General features: G+C 44.7%; 1 protein-coding gene across 2 annotated transcripts; it reads left to right on the top strand.

Annotated features, from left to right (window-relative positions):
* The first annotated feature begins 1,732 nt into the window (after positions 1-1,732).
* LOC133342378 (tumor-associated calcium signal transducer 2-like) lies at positions 1,733-18,503 on the top strand. 2 transcript variants are annotated; one of them, XM_061551502.1, is made up of 9 exons: positions 1,733-2,281; positions 5,977-6,147; positions 9,974-10,208; positions 11,274-11,348; positions 11,472-11,535; positions 11,680-11,778; positions 13,701-13,877; positions 15,281-15,334; positions 15,581-18,503. In XM_061551502.1, the coding sequence occupies exons 1-9, from the start codon at positions 2,191-2,193 to the stop codon at positions 15,629-15,631; spliced, it is 1,017 nt and encodes a 338-aa protein (XP_061407486.1). In that variant the 5' UTR covers positions 1,733-2,190; the 3' UTR covers positions 15,632-18,503. The 2 variants fall into 2 exon arrangements, with proteins under 2 accessions (XP_061407486.1, XP_061407485.1); XM_061551501.1 differs by having other exon boundaries at positions 9,974-10,232.
* The last annotated feature ends 293 nt before the right edge of the window (positions 18,504-18,796 follow it).

Here is an 18,796-nt window from a genome sequence, read left to right as displayed (position 1 = left end):
TAAAAGAATTTCAGTTAATAAAATAAAGTAGAGCAAACTCCAGGGTTCAAAAAACGCAAGAGTCCATACGTTCTGTGCCAAGCAACTTTATTCGGTGACAGCAGTGAATGCTGGCTACTTGTTAATAGACATGGGAATAGTGTAGCTGTTTTAACTGTGAATTTTGGCTATCCCTTGCTATTAACAGAATTCCTCAAGAATGTAGCCTCAGTTGCACCCCAGTCTCCAATGTGAGACCAATGTGAGACGTGGTTCGCCCTTGATGTTAATTGGATTCCAGCACAGTTGAGTAGTCGCACAAATCACATTTCAATTCACGAATACACGATTGTATTCCATAAGAGGCAAACTCATTGCCCCGGTTATTTTATTTAAGAGGTGAAAGTGACCCAGAGCTCTCTATTTGTTCAATGCAAATCTTTACTCTGATGAACGCGCTGAAGTTAACAGATAGGATCGTTTTTTTTTTCTTAAATTTCGATTTAAAGCTTTCGTGACTGCAGGGATTCATCTTCTTGGCTCTTTCGGTAAAGTCACGTAGAAGGGAAATAATAAAATAATAAAACATAATAAAATGCAATTCTCACGACGTTTCGGCCACAACGCAAGCAGCCGTCCTCATGTGAAGAATAGGTCTGTCGGAAAGACTGCAAACATTCTCACGTTTCGGCCACAACGCAAGCAGCCGTCCTCGGGTGAAGAACAGCGTCTTTCCGACAGACCTGTTCTTCACCTGAGGACGGCTGCTTGCATTGTGGCCGAAACGTCGTGAGAATTGTATTTTATTATGTTTTATTTTTATTCTTTTATTACTTCCCTTCTGCGTGACTTTACCGAAAGAACCAAGAAGATATTTTTTTCTTCTGGATATTTTTTTTTTATTCTGATGTTTTGTATGTTTAACAAACTACCTCAATGAGAGGCAGGGACAGAAGAGACAGGAAGAGAAACACATCGATTAGAAAGTTGCATAAATCATTTTGAATGTAAAACAAAACCTAAGTTGGTTTTGGGCATAACACATAACTATAAGGGAAAAATGCCTGTTGTCAAGAATAACGACATAACGACAGCAACAGAGGGAAATGATGTCCACTGCAGAGATGGAGTATTGAGACCAGCGTATGTGTAAGTACATGGTTGAATCAATAAGGACTCTGAGGGATGGAAACAACTTCGAGTGGTCTTCACCCAGGAGTTTATAGATAATGGCTGATTATGAAGACCTTAGGGGAGTCGAAGAAAAGAAAGTATATAAGAACTATTGCGCATGTATTAAGCGTGTTCTATACAGAATGAAAATAATTCACATTCTGAATTAAATAATGCATACGGATTAGAACCATGTTAATACGTCACATGCACCGTGTGTGTTATTATTGAAGCTATTAAAGAATTGGCAGGCAAATACAGTACTTCTATTCAGTTTGTCAAACTGCATGTATCAAACTATTTCTGTAAATAATATAGACATTCATCCCCTGGGTCATAATTATCTAAACATATTATAACATTCGTCCAAGTGTCTATTTTTAAAGTTGAAGTTGTTTTTTGACCTCTGTGCACACAACTCTCACATTTATGGTTGTTTATTGTTTGCTTAATTCTGCAAAACTTACCCATGTGTGAAATTTGCAGTGCCGGTCATTAAAGTGCATTACTCTGCCTGGGGCGTTTTCGCAGAGGTGAGGTCATTTCATTGGCCACCCTTCTGCAGTTTTTCCAGATGGGCGCGTAGGCAAGCCAGTGGCTCCTGGACCTATGGGGACACAGCTGGACTGTAGGAATCAAGACGGTGGAACACAAAGCTGAGCCTGAATTGTGAGACAATTCGTTGAACTCTGGAACAATCACCTGGACTTTAGCCATAACTCGTGGCTGGAACTGTGAGAAACTCAGCTGGACTGTGAGACACAATACTGGACTGTGGAACTAATGTTTATCCTGTAAGACGCTTAGTTGCCCTCTGGAAGACTCATCTGAACGGGGGAACATTGAGTTGAAGTGGAGAACATATGGCTGGATTGTGAGACTCAAAACTGGACTGTGGCTGTGCCATGAAACCAATTATTGGCTTCTGAGAAAGTCACCTGGACCGAGCAGCACGTGGCTGGTCTGTGGAGCACACGGCAAGCCCCAGCAGAGGGAGACAAGGAAGAGAAAGCGGGAGACAAAGACTGTGTTTGGGCAATGGGGACCCATGAGTGTTGTCGCACACGGCTGCTTCTAATCACCACATTCTTCTGGGTTTCATTTGTGCTCGTGGTCATCGGTGTGCCAGGTAAGAGGCACAACTCAAATAATATTTGACACGTGTGAAGTGCCTACATTGTTGGGGGGCATTTAAGTAGATACAGTGGTCATGGCTTTTTTTCTTTCACCAAAAACGTCACCTGTTGTTTATTATAGTCAGTTGTTGAACGATGCAAAGCTATCATAAGATTAATTTAATAATTTGTCCCTCATATAATGGGTTCGTTGTAAAGTCCAGCACTATGTGAATCTGTGTTCAGTCATAAACAGTATAATGAATAAATGCAACAACATCCCAATACGCTGTGCAGAACGAGTCCTGACAAGGAAATGTGAATGTTGTATTGCATTTTATGTAGAGCAGCTGTGATGTAAGTAGTAATTGTACTAGATCAATATACTTTTGAAGTTGCATTCCCCAAGCAGTAATTCATTATAAAGTACATGCAATATAACTAAGTAACTTTGTTGCTGTTTTAATAGCTCGCTGCGATCCCACCATTAACACAATGGAGTCTTTACACCATGTTAAAAAAACAATGGAATTCACTTTGGGGACCTCATTTGCCAGTAAAAATATGATAATTGGTTCTTTACCCTTCTTATCATATTTTTACTGGCAAATGAGGTCCCCATAGTGTAGATGCTTGCCCCGAGCTCTCATACTCTGATGGTGCATTGTCCTTGAGTTGTGCGCCTTTTGGCGTCATCTGGTCCAACCCATATGAGACTAGGCTCGAAGGAAAGCTGTCTCGGGTGTGGACCAATCAACTTCAAGGACAGTGCACATTATCAGAGTTATGTCTTTTGTTTGTATTTATGACTGCAGGTATTGCGGTCTATGCAAACATGACTCCTTGCAAAAAGGTGTCAGTTTTGTTGCCAGATAGAAGGGTAAAGAACCAATTATCATATTTTTACTGGCAAATGAGGTCCCCATAGTGTAGATGCTTGCCCCGAGCTCTCATACTCTGATGGTGCATTGTCCTTGAGTTGTGCGCCTTTTGGCGTCATCTGGTCCAACCCATATGAGACTAGGCTCGAAGGAAAGCTGTCTCGGGTGTGGACCAATCAACTTCAAGGACAGTGCACATTATCAGAGTTATGTTCTTTTGTTTGTATTATGACTGCAGGTATTGCGGTCTATGCAAACATGACTCCTTGCAAAAAGGTGTCAGTTTTGTTGCCAGATAGAAGGGTAAAGAACCAATTATCATATTTTTACTGGCAAATGAGGTCCCCATAGTGTAGATGCTTGCCCCGAGCTCTCATACTCTGATGGTGCATTGTCCTTGAGTTGTGCGCCTTTTGGCGTCATCTGGTCCAACCCATATGAGACTAGGCTCGAAGGAAAGCTGTCTCGGGTGTGGACCAATCAACTTCAAGGACAGTGCACATTATCAGAGTTATGTTCTTTTGTTTGTATTATGACTGCAGGTATTGCGGTCTATGCAAACATGACTCCTTGCAAAAAGGTGTCAGTTTTGTTGCCAGATAGAAGGGTAAAGAACCAATTATCATATTTTTACTGGCAAATGAGGTCCCCATAGTGTAGATGCTTGCCCCGAGCTCTCATACTCTGATGGTGCATTGTCCTTGAGTTGTGCGCCTTTTGGCGTCATCTGGTCCAACCCATATGAGACTAGGCTCGAAGGAAAGCTGTCTCGGGTGTGGACCAATCAACTTCAAGGACAGTGCACATTATCAGAGTTATGTTCTTTTGTTTGTATTATGACTGCAGGTATTGCGGTCTATGCAAACATGACTCCTTGCAAAAAGGTGTCAGTTTTGTTGCCAGATAGAAGGGTAAAGAACCAATTATCATATTTTTACTGGCAAATGAGGTCCCCATAGTGTAGATGCTTGCCCCGAGCTCTCATACTCTGATGGTGCATTGTCCTTGAGTTGTGCGCCTTTTGGCGTCATCTGGTCCAACCCATATGACACTAGGCTCGAAGGAAAGCTGTCTCGGGTGTGGACCAATCAACTTCAAGGACAGTGCACATTATCAGAGTTATGTTCTTTTGTTTGTATTATGACTGCAGGTATTGCGGTCTATGCAAACATGACTCCTTGCAAAAAGGTGTCAGTTTTGTTGCCAGATAGAAGGGTAAAGAACCAATTATAACAATGGAATTGAGACATAAATTGCGTCTTGGAGTACCACTTATGTTTCCACCATGTAGTTTACTTTTAATCGTGTTCACCAGTACGGCATATTGTCAGGGAAATGTAGTCACTAGAATAAATCCACTCCATCATTTTACAGTCAACATGTATACATGACCATGTACTTTGTAATTCTGCATGTGTGTGTTGTGCACTCGGGTGCACTCCACTTTGAACCAGACTACCCGAGTTACATTCACCAACTCCGCACTGAAACCACAAAGTGCAGTATGGTCAAACAACCCCATGACTGACATGGTGTGTGGGGAGGCTTTTACCCTGCAGAGAATTGACAAAGGGCTGTACATTTTTTTATATATATACACTCACACCCTAGGAATGCTACTCACTTCTTCCATGCAATGTGAAAATTATCTCACATTGCATGACCCATCGTAATGTATGACTCAGGCCATGACCACAGTGTGACTAGCACCGGTGCATTATGCACACTGCAGTTTCGTGAATGCTTCTGGCTTCTGCAGCCATGAAATGATTGTGTTGATGCTGAAGGAACTGGATGTACCATGCCTGTCACTAATGGGTTCCTCATCTCCATGGAGACCCCAGCCCCTCCGCAATCGTGGGTAGCACGCATGAACTAATTGACACACGCCGTTATCTCGTGGATAAGTACCAGACTGCGAGTCCGAGGCTAGCCGACGCAATTGTGATGCTTCATTGATAATCACAAAGCAAATAAATATAATCCTTTATATGCGTGGCGGCTAGAGTCCTCTCGTCCTCTGGCTTGAGATGGCTGCCACCTATGGGTCAGATGATTGCAGGGCAGCATTAAGTAATTGGTAATTAAATATAATATTTTTGTCCTAAAAAGTGTAAAATTTTGGAAAAAAATTTTCACGAACATTAATTGTCACGCACAACGAGTCTGTGTGGAAAATGTCAGCTCGATTGGATCACGGGAAGTGGGTTAAAGAACGACCGAAAAATTTGCACGGTCCTAAGCAAGCAAGCAAGTGAACTTAATATAAAGGATTTAAAAAAGACGTTAAAGTAATAGTCCAGCACACAGCCACTGCGTTCGAGTGCCGTAATGGGGGTACACCGGACCGTACACATTTGTTTTGGTATTTTATTTCTCTCTCTCTCGTTCGCGAATCTTCAAACTAGCGTGAAAACAACACAGCCTTCCGAAGTAACACACAGAATAAGAGCGAATCGTTTGTCTGCGAAGGGTGGGCAGGTAAGCGCGGGCGGGCGGACGGGGTTTTGCTGCGTTTCGCCCTCTGCTTGAAATCCCAGAGTATTCGCTCACGTTTTTGCGTGTGTGTTTGTGTTGTCTGTGTGTGTGTCTGTCTGTGTGTGTGTTTGTGTGTGTGTTTGCGTGTGTGTCTGTTTGTGTGTGTGTGTCTGTGAGTCTCTGTGTGTGTGTCTGTGTGTGTGTTTGTGTGTGTTTCTGTGTGTCTGTGTGTGTGTCTGTGTGTGTGTTTGTGTGTGTCTGTGTGTGTGTTTGTGTCTCTGTGTGTGTTTGTGTGTCTCTGTGTGTGTGTCTCTGTGTGTGTTTGTGTTCGACTCTGGGCCACTCCAAAGACGACGAGTGCCCGGACACCAACCCGGCGAGCGAGACCTGCGAGTACGACGAGGTGTGTGACGAGGCGCGCTGCAAGTACAACGAGTACGCCACCTGCCACCCCAACCGCTGCGGCACCTGCGAGGCGGTGTTCCGCACCTACGACCACGCCATGGTGAACTGCACCCGGCGTAAGACGCGCACGTGCGCAACCTGAATGAGGCCACGCGCGGTGCCTGTACAGCCAACCCCCCCCCCCCCCCGTGTCATACTCTTCGGTTTTTTCGGTAAAGTCACGTAGGTAAAAATAAATAATAATAAAAATAGAAATATAAAAAATAGAAATAAAATAATAAATCACGACGTTTCGGAGGCAACACAAGTAAGTCTCCGTCATCAGGTGGGAACGTCACAGCTATATTTAGTGTATCAAGTGAGGCAAAATTCCAAGAGACAAGCTCTTAAATACAAGTGGAGGGGGGAGGGGCTTATCTGAATGTGATAGCCAATGAATGGAACGTGTTGGGGGGGTGGGCGGGGCTAATATAGAACAATCGGTGCACTTGGGGTTGTAACCGGTGTTGGCTGACAATCCAAATACACAAAAGGCAGTGCTGTTAAACGCTGGGGATGTCAACACTCGGTAAAGTAGAATAGTACCTGTCAAATAAGATGGTACAAATATATATGTAGTTAAATATTTTTTTACATGGTCAATAAAATCTTTCCAATGATTACTCAGTTTGTACCCATCATCACGGTTGAAGTGATGTCTGTGTTTGTATATCTGGATGGCTTCGTGTACAAACCTTTGATTACAGGCCATACCCAGACCCCTCGTTGGTCAGCACCGCAACGTTCATCCTACGAAGTTCCATCGCAAGAGAGAAACGTAAACGAATTGTTTTCTATATTATTGGTTCTTTCTTTAAAGTCACGTAGAAGGGAAATAATAAAATAATAATTAAAAACATTTTTTGGTGTGGTTTTCACACCTGATGATGATTGCTTGTGTTGCAATCGAAACGTCGTGAGAACTTTGTTTTATTTTTATTATTTCCCTTCTACGTGACTTTACCGAAAGAACCAAGAATATGAATCCCTGCAGTCACGAGAGCTTTAATCAGAATTGTTTTCTGTGTCCGTATTGAAAGGGCTGGACGCCGTTTGGACCTGAAAACGAAATTTCCCTGTACAGGAATACGGGTAGATCGTATGGGTTGACAGGTGTGCACTATACACTACACCAGGGACGTGCGGTCAGGGGAGGCAGAGCCTTACCTGTCATACTCCAATGAAGTAGCTGTTACGAAAAGTAAAAAAAAAGAACAATGAAAAAAATATTGAGATCTTCCCACTGATTTGTGTTATAAATGTCATTTCTGTAAGATTCCAATCATTTTATAGTCAAAATCGCCAAATTTGCGGAGCTCCACTGCAAATACAGGAAGAGACGAGAAGTGAGGCAGCGACGAGCTCAGCCTCCCCTCTGATTGCGCAACACCTCAGTAACTGGATGTAATGTTTGTAGACCCCATCATTTCATGTCCTCGCCTTCCATACTCCAGGTAACTTATTTCACGTATGTGTATAAAGATATTTAGGTTCGCTGGTCTCGTCATGAAACTGCAATGAAAAAGCACCAGGGGAGGCAGCTATCACATCTGCCTCACTGAGGGGGACGTGTCTAACACGCCCCCCTCAGTGAGGACACGCCCCCATCCGTGAGGCCACGCCCCCTCGGTGTGTGAATCTGGCTCTGACACGAGCCAGTGCCTCCCCAGCCATTGACCTCACCGCACGTCACTGCACTACACTACTATACCACTACACTACTACACTACTATACCACTACACTACTATACCACTACACTACTATACCACTACACTACTACACCACTATATCACTACACCACTATACCACTACACTACTATACCACTACACTACTATACCACTACACTGCTATACCACTACACTGCTATACCACTACACTGCTATACCACTACACTGCTATAGCACTACACTGCTATACTGCTACACTACTACACTGCTATACCACTACACTACTACACCACTATACCACTACACTACTATACCACTACACTACTATACCACTACACTATTATACCACTACACTATTATACCACTACACTACTATACCTGTCAACCCCTTGTCAGTGCCTGCCTTATTACAGACCAATTCAGACCTAATGGGTCACCCCGTGCCCGTATAAATCTCAACGTTCATCCTACAAAGTCCCATCGCAAAGAGAGAAACACAAACAAATTATCATTAATGCCCGTATTGAAACGGTTGTACGCCGTATGGACCTAAAAGCCCAATTTTCCCTGTACAAGAATACGGGTAGACCGTATGGGTTGAGAGGTATGCGAATGTCGTGTCGTGCTGCTTTGGAGGGCAGAAAGGTTGGCGGGTGGCCAGGGCTAACAGGGCTCAGCCCACATCAAACCCATGGCACACCAGGCGCGCATGATTCAAACACAGCCGAGGCACAGTGCAATCTCCTCTCGGAGCCGGATTCGACGAGCAAAGTGCGTAGTGTCATCGCGGGCAGAGCGTGCCGTAAGTAGTAAGACTGATGGCGATTGGTTAACCCGTGTAAAATAAACACATTAGTGTAACTGGGTCGGCCACGGTGCACATTGCTAGATGTTAAGGGTTTTATTTTTCTTTGGCCATGTAATTAAATTTATTTGCATGCGTGTGTTTTGAACTTCTTTCACACCATACATAACCAACCGTGCGAATTCAGACAATGTCCAAAAACGAGACTGCGCAAAGTCACGGAGCAGGTAGTGGATTGACACAATAGGTGAACCCGTGCCCTTGGGTGTTTCAGTTACCACGTGACCTGTATCACCTCCGATTAGCACGGTTGATCACGTACGGTGCGAAAGAAGTTCAACATACATAGACGTTCTAGATTTGAAGCTTTCGTGACTGCAAGGATTCATATTCTTAGGTTTTTTCGGTAAAGTCACGTAGGTAAAAAATTAAAATTAATAAAAGTAAAATAAAAATAAATAAAAATCACGACGTTTCGGAGGCAACACAAGCTTCCTTCTTCAGGTGGAACCGTCACAGCACGATAGCTGTATCACTTGATATCTGTATCACTTGATATCTGTATCACTTGATACAGCTATCGTGCTGTGACGGTTCCACCTGAAGACGGAAGCTTGTGTTGCCTCCGAAACATCGTGATTTTTTATTTATTTTTATTTTACTTTTATTAATTTAAATTTTTTACCTACATGACTTTACCGAAAAAACCTAAGAATATACATAGACTTACCACTCTTGTTTGTGGACATTCATTTATATAAAAAAAGAAAAAAATTATTGAGATTTTTTTTCTATTTCAGCCTTTGAAAAATGCACTTCAGCCCTTGTAGAATGTTTTCACCTGCTACTTATTCTGTAGGGTGGATATTTCAATCATAGCCCTGGTGGCAGTGGAGACAGCACACGTGCTCCAGGATCCTTGGGCCTACCTCTCCACTCTCACTACAATGCCCTTTAAGTACACTATACTCTTGCACCGTACGCCTCTTCGTGAATTCCAAAATCATCCTCCAAACAGTGGGAGGCCTCTGATGTCCCCTTGATGTTTGTAATTCCACGCCCTGCACTCACCTGCGTGTGCACACGGTGTGCACGCGCTTGTGTTCCGAGTTCGATATCCCGAGTTCAGTCCCCGCTCACGGCCAACACCGGTGACGATTATCTGAATCGGTCCTGGGGGCCTCCCCTAGGCCGACTCAGCCTCAAATGAGTACCTGGTGCGATGATGTCTAAACGTCGCCACTAGGGAGACAAAGTCGGCCGGCCATGCGTGATGTTCTCCACCCACACCCCGGTCGTGTGCCGTGCCAGCCTACATAGGTGCTGCTCACAAAAAGCTCTTGCCCCAAAAAGTCTGTTTAGGCTACACGGTGGTGGGGGGAAGGCGGTGGTGGTTGGGGGGGATCTTTGTCTTCTTCGTCCTTTGCAGTGACCCCCAAGTGTCGCCTCATGCACCTGGAGATGCTGCACAACCGACAGAGCGCGGCGGGGAGCAGCGCCAGCGACGAGGTGTGGGACCTCGTCGACCTGGACGAGCCCTTCGAGCCCTCCTGCCACTCCAATGGCTCGTTCCAGTCCAAGCAGTGCGACAGCGACTCGGGGCTCTGCTGGTGTGTGGACAGCGCCGGCGTCCGCGTCACCGACAAGAAGGTGGACGGCCCGCAGTGCGTGCGCCTCGTCCAAGTGCAGTAAGCGTTGCCTACTGGCCCCAGATAAAAAAACAAAATTATGGATTTTTCTAATTCTGCTTCATACACGTGCCGTGACGATTTATGATAATAACCCTGTGCGCAAAGCGTGGAACGGTGTTATGATTGTGGACTTATCAATGCCCCTACGTGTGCATTTGTCCTACCTACTGGATGATGACGGCCTCTCCACGCCGTGCGGGTCGTCGGGATTATTTGACCACACTTCTTTCGCGCTGCTCTGTGCGGATTAATGAAGTTGGGGATTATAGACGTGGCTGCATAGAGTGCAGTCTAACACTATCATTGTCTACACTCCCCTCTGCTAACCAGTGTAGCAACAGCCCTGCAAACGCTCATGAGAACCTGGCATGCACAGCGATCATCCATCCAAGCACGCTATCCAGACTCAACCCTGCTTAGTTTCCGAGATCTGCACTTAAGCAAGTGCAATACGGGATGAAGATCTAGTAAAAAATACAGGGTATTAATCTGTTATATTTGTAATTGGTCTACTGTGAGGTTTTAATTTGGTACCCTTCAAAGTAGTTTTCTTCTACACGAATACATCGCTGCCAGCGATTGAGGGTTGCTTTGTGGAACAATCTTGTAAGCCTCCGCGCAAGAAGTATATTAGTTGCCTCATGGTGTTCTTAAAAGTCCAGAACATTCTCAAAATAAGTTCCTTTCGAAGTGCATCTTATACACTGCCCTCTCTGCATGGTGCACTTTCAACACGACAATTCACATGTTGTCAAACTCATGCATACAGGGCCTGCTTGCGTCATCATTGCCCTGCTGGATCACACTACCGAGTGTACACAAACTGGTAATGGGATACAAATGATCTTTGGTCAAATTAAAAATAAAACACCATGTGTAGAATTTCAATTACAAAAAAAATCACCAAACCAGATTATTCACTGAACCTTGCATTTCGAATAACAATGGTGGTAAGAGTAGTAATTGTCAATTCCTTATTACACACGTACACATTATACAAATTGTTGTGAATCATAACAATGGTGGTGGTGATGACAGTCTCATACAGATTGACTTGGAGTTTCGAGATGACACGAACAAAATTATTCTGGGGAGAACACCTGAACTAAAACGGTATTGCTGCAGTCACATGCCACACCATCATTTACTCACGTTACGTCGTACTAAGCTGTTTGATGATGCTGTTTAGGATTTTCTATTCGTATTCACTGTGTGTGATTATCCCCACTTACGCAGACGAGTGGCAGAAATGATGGTGAGAGAATACACGATTAAGAAGAGCCAGATTGTAGAAATAAGCGTAAGTTTAATGTTTCTCTACACTCCGAATGTTTTTAAAATCACTAATGCCACAGTTTATCCTAGAGATTATGTTCGCAGTGCAGCTGTTAGACATGCAGCCGTATACATACACACGCTAATATGAACACGATTCTGTCCAAAGGTGAAGGAAACCCAACTGAAGGTGTCCATCAAGATCAGTGAAAACAACACAAAGGAGCCTGTGGACATCGCGACTGTGGCATACTACGTGGAACGGGACGTAAGTGACGATAAATACAACTCGAAGTTTTCCTTCAGAAGAATAATCTAGGACTGGGCTATCTGACTGTGTCAGAGGATGTCTTGGGTGAAGTAAAGGGAAACAACCTCGTGTCTCAAGAAGTTGCTCAAGAGGGGTGATGACAGTGGGGAACCAGTGAGGAACTCACAGAGGAAGAAGTAGAAAAATCAAACAATAAAACATCGAATTAGGCCAGGTTCAGTGTAACGACGAGCTTAAGATTGTCGCCATGCCTTAGTCTTACACAACAAAAGTTTTTTGCTATGAATTCAGCGAGGCGGATTTGATTCCGCACAATGGTTAACATGAGTGGCGAGTGATATCTAAACCGGCCCTGGGCCTCAATTGGGTCGATATAACCTCATCTGGGTACCTGGTGCCTCAACTGAGCATCTGCTGCCTCCCTTGGGTCGATAGAACCTCAGCTGAGTACCTGGCGCCTGCCTTGGGTCGATAGAACCTCATCTGGGTACCTGGTGCCTCCCTTGGGTCGATAGAACCTCAGCTGAGTACCTGGCGCCTCCCTTGGGTCGATAGAACCTCAGCTGAGTACCTGGTGCCTCCCTTGGGTCGATATAACCTCAGCTGGGTACCTGGTGCCTGCCTTGGGTCGATAGAACCTCAGCTGAGTATCTGGTGCCTGCCTTGGGTCGATAGAACATCAGCTGAGTATCTGATGCCTGCCTTGGGTCGATAGAACCTCAGCTGAGTATCTGGTGCCTGCCTTGGGTCAATAGAACATCAGCTGAGTACCTGGTGCCTGCCTTGGATCGATAGAACCTCAGCTGAGTACCTGGTGCCTGCTTTGGGTCGATAGAACCTCAGCTGAGTACCTGGTGCCTGCCTTGGGTCAATAGAACATCAGCTGAGTACCTGCTGCCTCTCTTGGGTCGATAGAATCTCAGCTGAGTATCTGGTGCCTGCCTTGGGTCGATAGAACCTCAGCTGAGTACCTGGCACCTCCCTTGGGTCGATAGAACCTCAGCTGAGTACCTGATGCCTGCCTTGGGTCGATAGAATCTCAGCTGAGTATCTGGTGCCTGCCTTGGGTCGATAGAACCTCAGCTGAGTATCTGGTGCCTGCCTTGGGTCGATAGAACCTCAGCTGAGTACCTGGTGTCTGCCTTGGGTCGATAGAACCTCAGCTGAGTATCTGGTGCCTCCCTTGGGTCGATAGAACCTCAGCTGAGTACCTGGTGTCTGCCTTGGGTCGATAGAACCTCAGCTGAGTTCCTGGTGCCTGTCTTGGGTCGATAGAACCTCAGCTGAGTACCTGGTGCCTGCCTTGGGTCAATAGAACCTCAGCTGAGTACCTGGTGCCTCCCTTGGGTCGATAGAATCTCAGCTGAGTACCTGGTGCCTGCCTTGAGTCGATAGAACCTCAGCTGAGTACCTGGTGCCTGCCTTGAGTCGATGGAACCTCAGCTGAGTACCTGGTGCCTGCCTTGAGTCGATAGAACCTCAGCTGAGTACCTGGTGTCTGCCTTGGGTCGATAGAACCTCAGCTGAGTACCTGCTGCCTCTCTTGGGTCGATAGAACCTCAGCTGAGTACCTGGTGTCTGCCTTGGGTCGATAGAACCTCAGCTGAGTATCTGGTGCCTCCCTTGGGTCGATAGGGCCTCTCAACTGAGTACCTGGTGCCTCCCTTGAGTCGATAGAACCTCAGCTGAGTACCTGGTGCCTGCCTTGGGTAGATAGGGCCTCTCAACTGAGTACCTTGTTACGGTGTCTAAACATCAGCACTGGAGCAACAGCAAAGGTGGCCCGGGTGAGGTCCAGTAGGCCACGCCGTGCCGTACACGCCTCGCCAGGTGGGCGCTCGCTAACGGAATCTTGGCCCAGCAGTGCGCGCACAGGCCGCTCAGTGCGTTGGTCGCCTTCGTCTGGTCGCGCCGAGCAGGTGAAGCGCAACGTGCTGCCGCTGGTGGTGGCCGGACACCGTCTGGAGCCGCGCGTCGTCCTCGTCCTCTACTTCGACAACGAGGCCCCGCGTATCAACATGAAGAGCGTGTTCCCTGGCGTGGCGGCCATCATCATCGTCATCGCACTCGCCGTGCTCACCGGAATATCCGTGTTTGTGAGTCTAAGTGGTCATCGCTGTCATTCACCATCATCATCATCATCATCAGAGTCTTCTTATTCAAGGACATGGAAATGTCAATTAAACAATTTGTTTTATTTTAGCAGGTAAGGCCCACCGAGCTGCATAGCTCTTTTACAGAAGCGACCTGGCCACAAGTGATAGCCCAGCGAAGTGGCCTATCGCGTGGAAATTTCTAGCAGCCAAGTACATTAAACGCGTGTTTTTAAATGTGGAGAGAAAAACCGGAGGACCTGGAGAAACATCCACCCGATTACGGAGAGAACATGCAAACCCAAATATACAGCAGGCGTCAGCGTCGGGGTCGACCCACAACATTCTGTATACCAAGCGAGGTAGCTGACATATCAGGAGAAACGTGAATATGCCGAACTGCTTCTTCCTGTAGCCTTTATCGACCACCAGTGGCTCCTCATCATAATGCACACGCAGCTACTTGCTCCCCCAACTCCGAATGTGTCTCTATGTCCCTGATCACAATGATACAAGTGGATAACTTGTATTTATTTTGCGTCTAAATGCGACCGTATCTCAAGACAGTACAGACACAGTGAGCACATTTATTTTGTAGACAGGTAGGAAGTCACGCGCTTGCAGATGCGCTTCTGTGGCCGTCTGGAACGCTTTCCATTTTTAAATCAAGATTGAAAACTAATGTATTTAGGACTGCGTTTTGTGTTCTTCCCCCGCACCTCCGATTAACACGGTTGGCTACGTACGGTGCGAAAGAAGTTGAACGTACATACAGAAGAGGAAGACCTTGAGCCTGCGGCTTGAATAGAAGCAGGAAGTCAAAAGTACCAGATGGCTGGGGGAAGGAAGTTACAGACTGGGGGCAGCAGAGGAGAATGACTGACCTCCCACAATCAGCTCCACCGGCATCCAACGTATAACATTCGACATGTAAAAATGCAACAATGCACTAATTAAAAATCTAGTTTTACCAGCACGATACGTGGATCGAATCGTCCATGTAAAAATGTATTGTTTTTTATTCATGTACGTTGTGTGTAATTGATTCACTTGACCTCAACAGCCACAAGAGGCACAATATAACATCAAAACGTTCTTGAAATGAATGGAAACCATGAATTGTGACAACTCATTGAACTGCAAGGGACTGAATCGTTCCATGCCCAATAATTATCATCGTCATCGGTAGATGTCATTGTGATGCACACCACAAACCCATCAACTTATGTGGACGGTTGATGGATCGCTCAGAGAATTAGCATGATTAGTGTGATCAGTTTGTTAGTCTTGTGCATTGGCTACATGGGCTGGAAGAAATAAGGATATCCATATTTCTCTTTGATGAACACAATCATTAATCTATTTTGGAACAATGAGGATGTTTTCATATTTTCCTTTCATTTCAGGTTGTTGTCACGCGGCGATCACAGGAGGAGAAGTACAGGGTGTACTTCATCGAGGTAATATTGAACCATAATGAACCAAAGACAGATAAGCATTTGTACATAATTAACTTTTGAATATGTCACACTTATAAATTATTTAACATAATTGTATGCATTGTACCATCAAAAGTGCATTATGTCCCTTCCCTTCTATGCAGTGATGGTGTCGAGTTTGTGATTGTCAGATTCGATTAATATCTGGCATCAAAGCTCCAGCTATAATGCATTATTTGTGTGTCGTTTGTTTTTAAATTCAACCAGGAAGGGCAGGAGATGGTGGAAAGAAGAGAAGGAAGCTTGGAAATTGAATAATGCTTCAACGCTGAACACTCAAATGCTACAATAAGTTATTCTTACCAAAATTGTGTGCAAAATAGTACCATCTTCCCCAACACGATTTCCCCTTTTTTAAATCCTTTATATTAAGTTCACTTGCTTGCTTGCTTAGGACCGTGCAAATCTTTCGGTCGTTTTTTAACCCACTTCCCGTGATCCAATCGAGCTGACATTTTCCACACAGACTCGTTGTGCGTGACAATTAATGTTCGTGAAAATTTTTTTCAAAAATTTTACACTTTTTAGGACAAAAATATAATATTTAATTACCAATTGCTTAATGCTGCCATGCAATCATCTGACCCATAGGTGGCAGCCGTCTCAAGCCAGAGGACGAGAGGACTCTAGCCGCCACGCATATAAAGGATTTATAGTGAAAAACTTTGTTTTTACGGGTTATACTTGTTTTTACTCACAATCAAGCAAAGAAAAGATGTTGGTTTAACACGTAGGCTTCAATTTAACACGTAGGCTTATGGACGTAGGCTTTCACGACCAATATTATCCATAATCGAGGTTTTTGGGTTAGATCACGTAAATATAAATGTGTCGTTAAACCAGCCAATTCGATGTGTCAAGTAAAACATGGGAATCTGTTACGAGTTCGTTACGAGTTCAGCACACTGGTGTGTTGGAGAGTAAACCCACAACATTTACATTGTGGTGTGCTGAACTAGTGACGAATTGCCATGTTTTGTTTATATGTGTTATTACCCATTATAGTCCACAACAGTATATATTGATTATATAATAGAATACTATTTACTTATTTATCTATCTAAGAAAGCACCCAGTCCCAAGACTCTTGTTCAGGAGGGTCCAGCATTGGGACGTTTGGCCCACTCAAATTATACTTTGTTTTTAGCTGTGGGAGGAAACCCACGCAGAACAGGGTGAGAACTTACAAAATCAAATGGCTGATTTGTAAAAATGTATATTGCATTAAAGCGGGCCCCATCATTTAGGCATAGTACATGCCAATCACATCCGGCAACCATAATCAGAATATGTTTAACAAGCCTGACTCCGCTAATGAGATCCATAATGTAAAACACTTTTCCAGAATGTGCTTGCTTAAACAATGCTGCTCGCTGATATTGATCTGGAAAGCGAATAGGCCAATAGGCAATAGACTACAACACATTTTATTGAATGTGGAGACAGAACGGAGGTTTGTTTATATATGTTATTACCCATGATGTTCCACAAAACAATGCCAAATTAGTTTCCAAAAATAACATTGAAGTCATACAAATATCAAATGTCGATCACTAAACTGTGACTGCATAAGAAACACTGGCTTAACGTGTTGGTAGTAACCTGTACAATATATTTAGGGGGATTAAACAGTTACCTCCTACCTCCAAGCCATGGGCCAGAGCAGACATTAGTACTACCTAAGGCAGACACACTTTAGTCGTGCCAATTTATTTCTATGGCTAACGAGAGTTCATTACTCGGTAACCTCGCTCATTATAAATTCCACCACATCTCCACTGTTGTTGGCTGCGTCGATAAATGGGAACCGCTCGGAGTTGCGTCACCTTCGATGGTACCGACAAGTGAAATATCTGGTGTGGACTCAGGGACGATGTCCCTTTTATAGATATGTAGTCCATAGATAGGAGGTCATTGTTTGTCAGTCGCTGCACAAGACTGACTACGTTATAATTGGTGTCTTTTAACTTGTTGTGTGTTAAAGTCGACGCCTAGTCGGGCGAGCGGTAGTGTAGCGGCTCCCGCTCACGGCCAACACCAGCGACGATGATCTGAAATCGGTCCTGGACCTCTCCTAGATCGACTCAGCCTCAAATGATGACCTGCTGTGGGGTGTAAACATCGCAACTGGGGAGGCGACAAAGGCGGCTCTCGCCGCGGCGTTGGCCACCCATCCCCTCGTGTGCCGCCTTTGTCTTCATAGGTGCTCCTCGCTAATAGCACTTGCCCCAATAGTATGTTAAGGCTATATGGGGGATCTTTGTCTATTGTCACCCACAGTCAACGTCAGTCGCCGGTGGCTACAATTGTGTCTGGTGCTCACCAGTGATCTGTCTGCGTTAACACAAATATGTTCAGAAAATGGGAAGTTGAAGAGAGGTGCCCTCCTTCACGAGCAGCTGAGAATGTTTTTTTTAATGATGAGGTTATGGACAAGAGGAATTCTGTAAGTTGAAATCTGTGCTTTAACTTGAAATCACATGCAACTCCGCAGAGTGGCAAAACACAAATGAAGCAATTGAGCAGCCACGTTGTGCTTGCCCTCGGCCGCTGCACATCAACTACAGCTGACAGCAATAGCTGCAAAAGATGTTGGGTTTATCGCAGCTGACTGTATTCCGGTTGGATCAACCCAGAGACCAGATTCCTGAAGTCCCCTCGCCACGCAAACTCGTCCACACACCCTGGCAGGAGCGGTGGACGGCCACGTGTGAACCGAGTCGTTTGACTGTTTTCTGCTTCAGCTTGGCAAAGCTGCGCGTCGGTTTTGGAGAAAATGCTTAAAAGTAAGTGTTTTTTTTAAAATGACATTTGCGATTCTTGCTCGACTGCTGTTTTGGGAAAAGAAAAAAACGGCACTGATGCGTTCGCTGCAGTAGTCAGAATCCTTAACACGAGCAATGCGGTTTCCGTGTTAGAAGTGGGAGAAATGATTTCATTATATGTAAATAAATCAGCGTTATATAGTGTTCCTTTCTCCTCGTCTCATAAACACATTTAAAAAATGAACAGTCATCCTGTTTTTGAGTGAAATAATGTTTAAATGTTTAAACGTTATTTTTGGTACATTTACACGATTGAGTTTCCAAACGAATTTAAACAAAAATATTTTGCTCGTGTGAACCAAACAGTGCCAGTAATTGGGTGGGTGGGGGGGGATGCAGTTAATGTGAGTGTGGAAACAGATAGACGTGAATCCATTGGTGATGGAGTCAAGTTGGTATCAGAACGTAGTAGTCCCTTCATACGTGGACATGGAGTGAACAATGTGCCGTTCTTTACTTTTTTTCAAAGAAATGTGCTTCTTCTTACAAAATACGCGCGCGTACGTTACATTATGCCGCACGCCAGTTTGAAAGAGTTTGCCTTAAGCTGTATATTGTTGTTGTTACACAATGCAACGAAATACACTGACTTCCCATT

Source organism: Lethenteron reissneri, chromosome 14 (genome assembly GCF_015708825.2).
Source record: "Lethenteron reissneri isolate LAM-NWPU_2019-01 chromosome 14, ASM1570882v1, whole genome shotgun sequence".
Taxonomy (NCBI): Eukaryota; Metazoa; Chordata; class Hyperoartia; order Petromyzontiformes; family Petromyzontidae; genus Lethenteron; species Lethenteron reissneri.
This window is presented reverse-complemented; position numbering and strand designations above follow the sequence as displayed.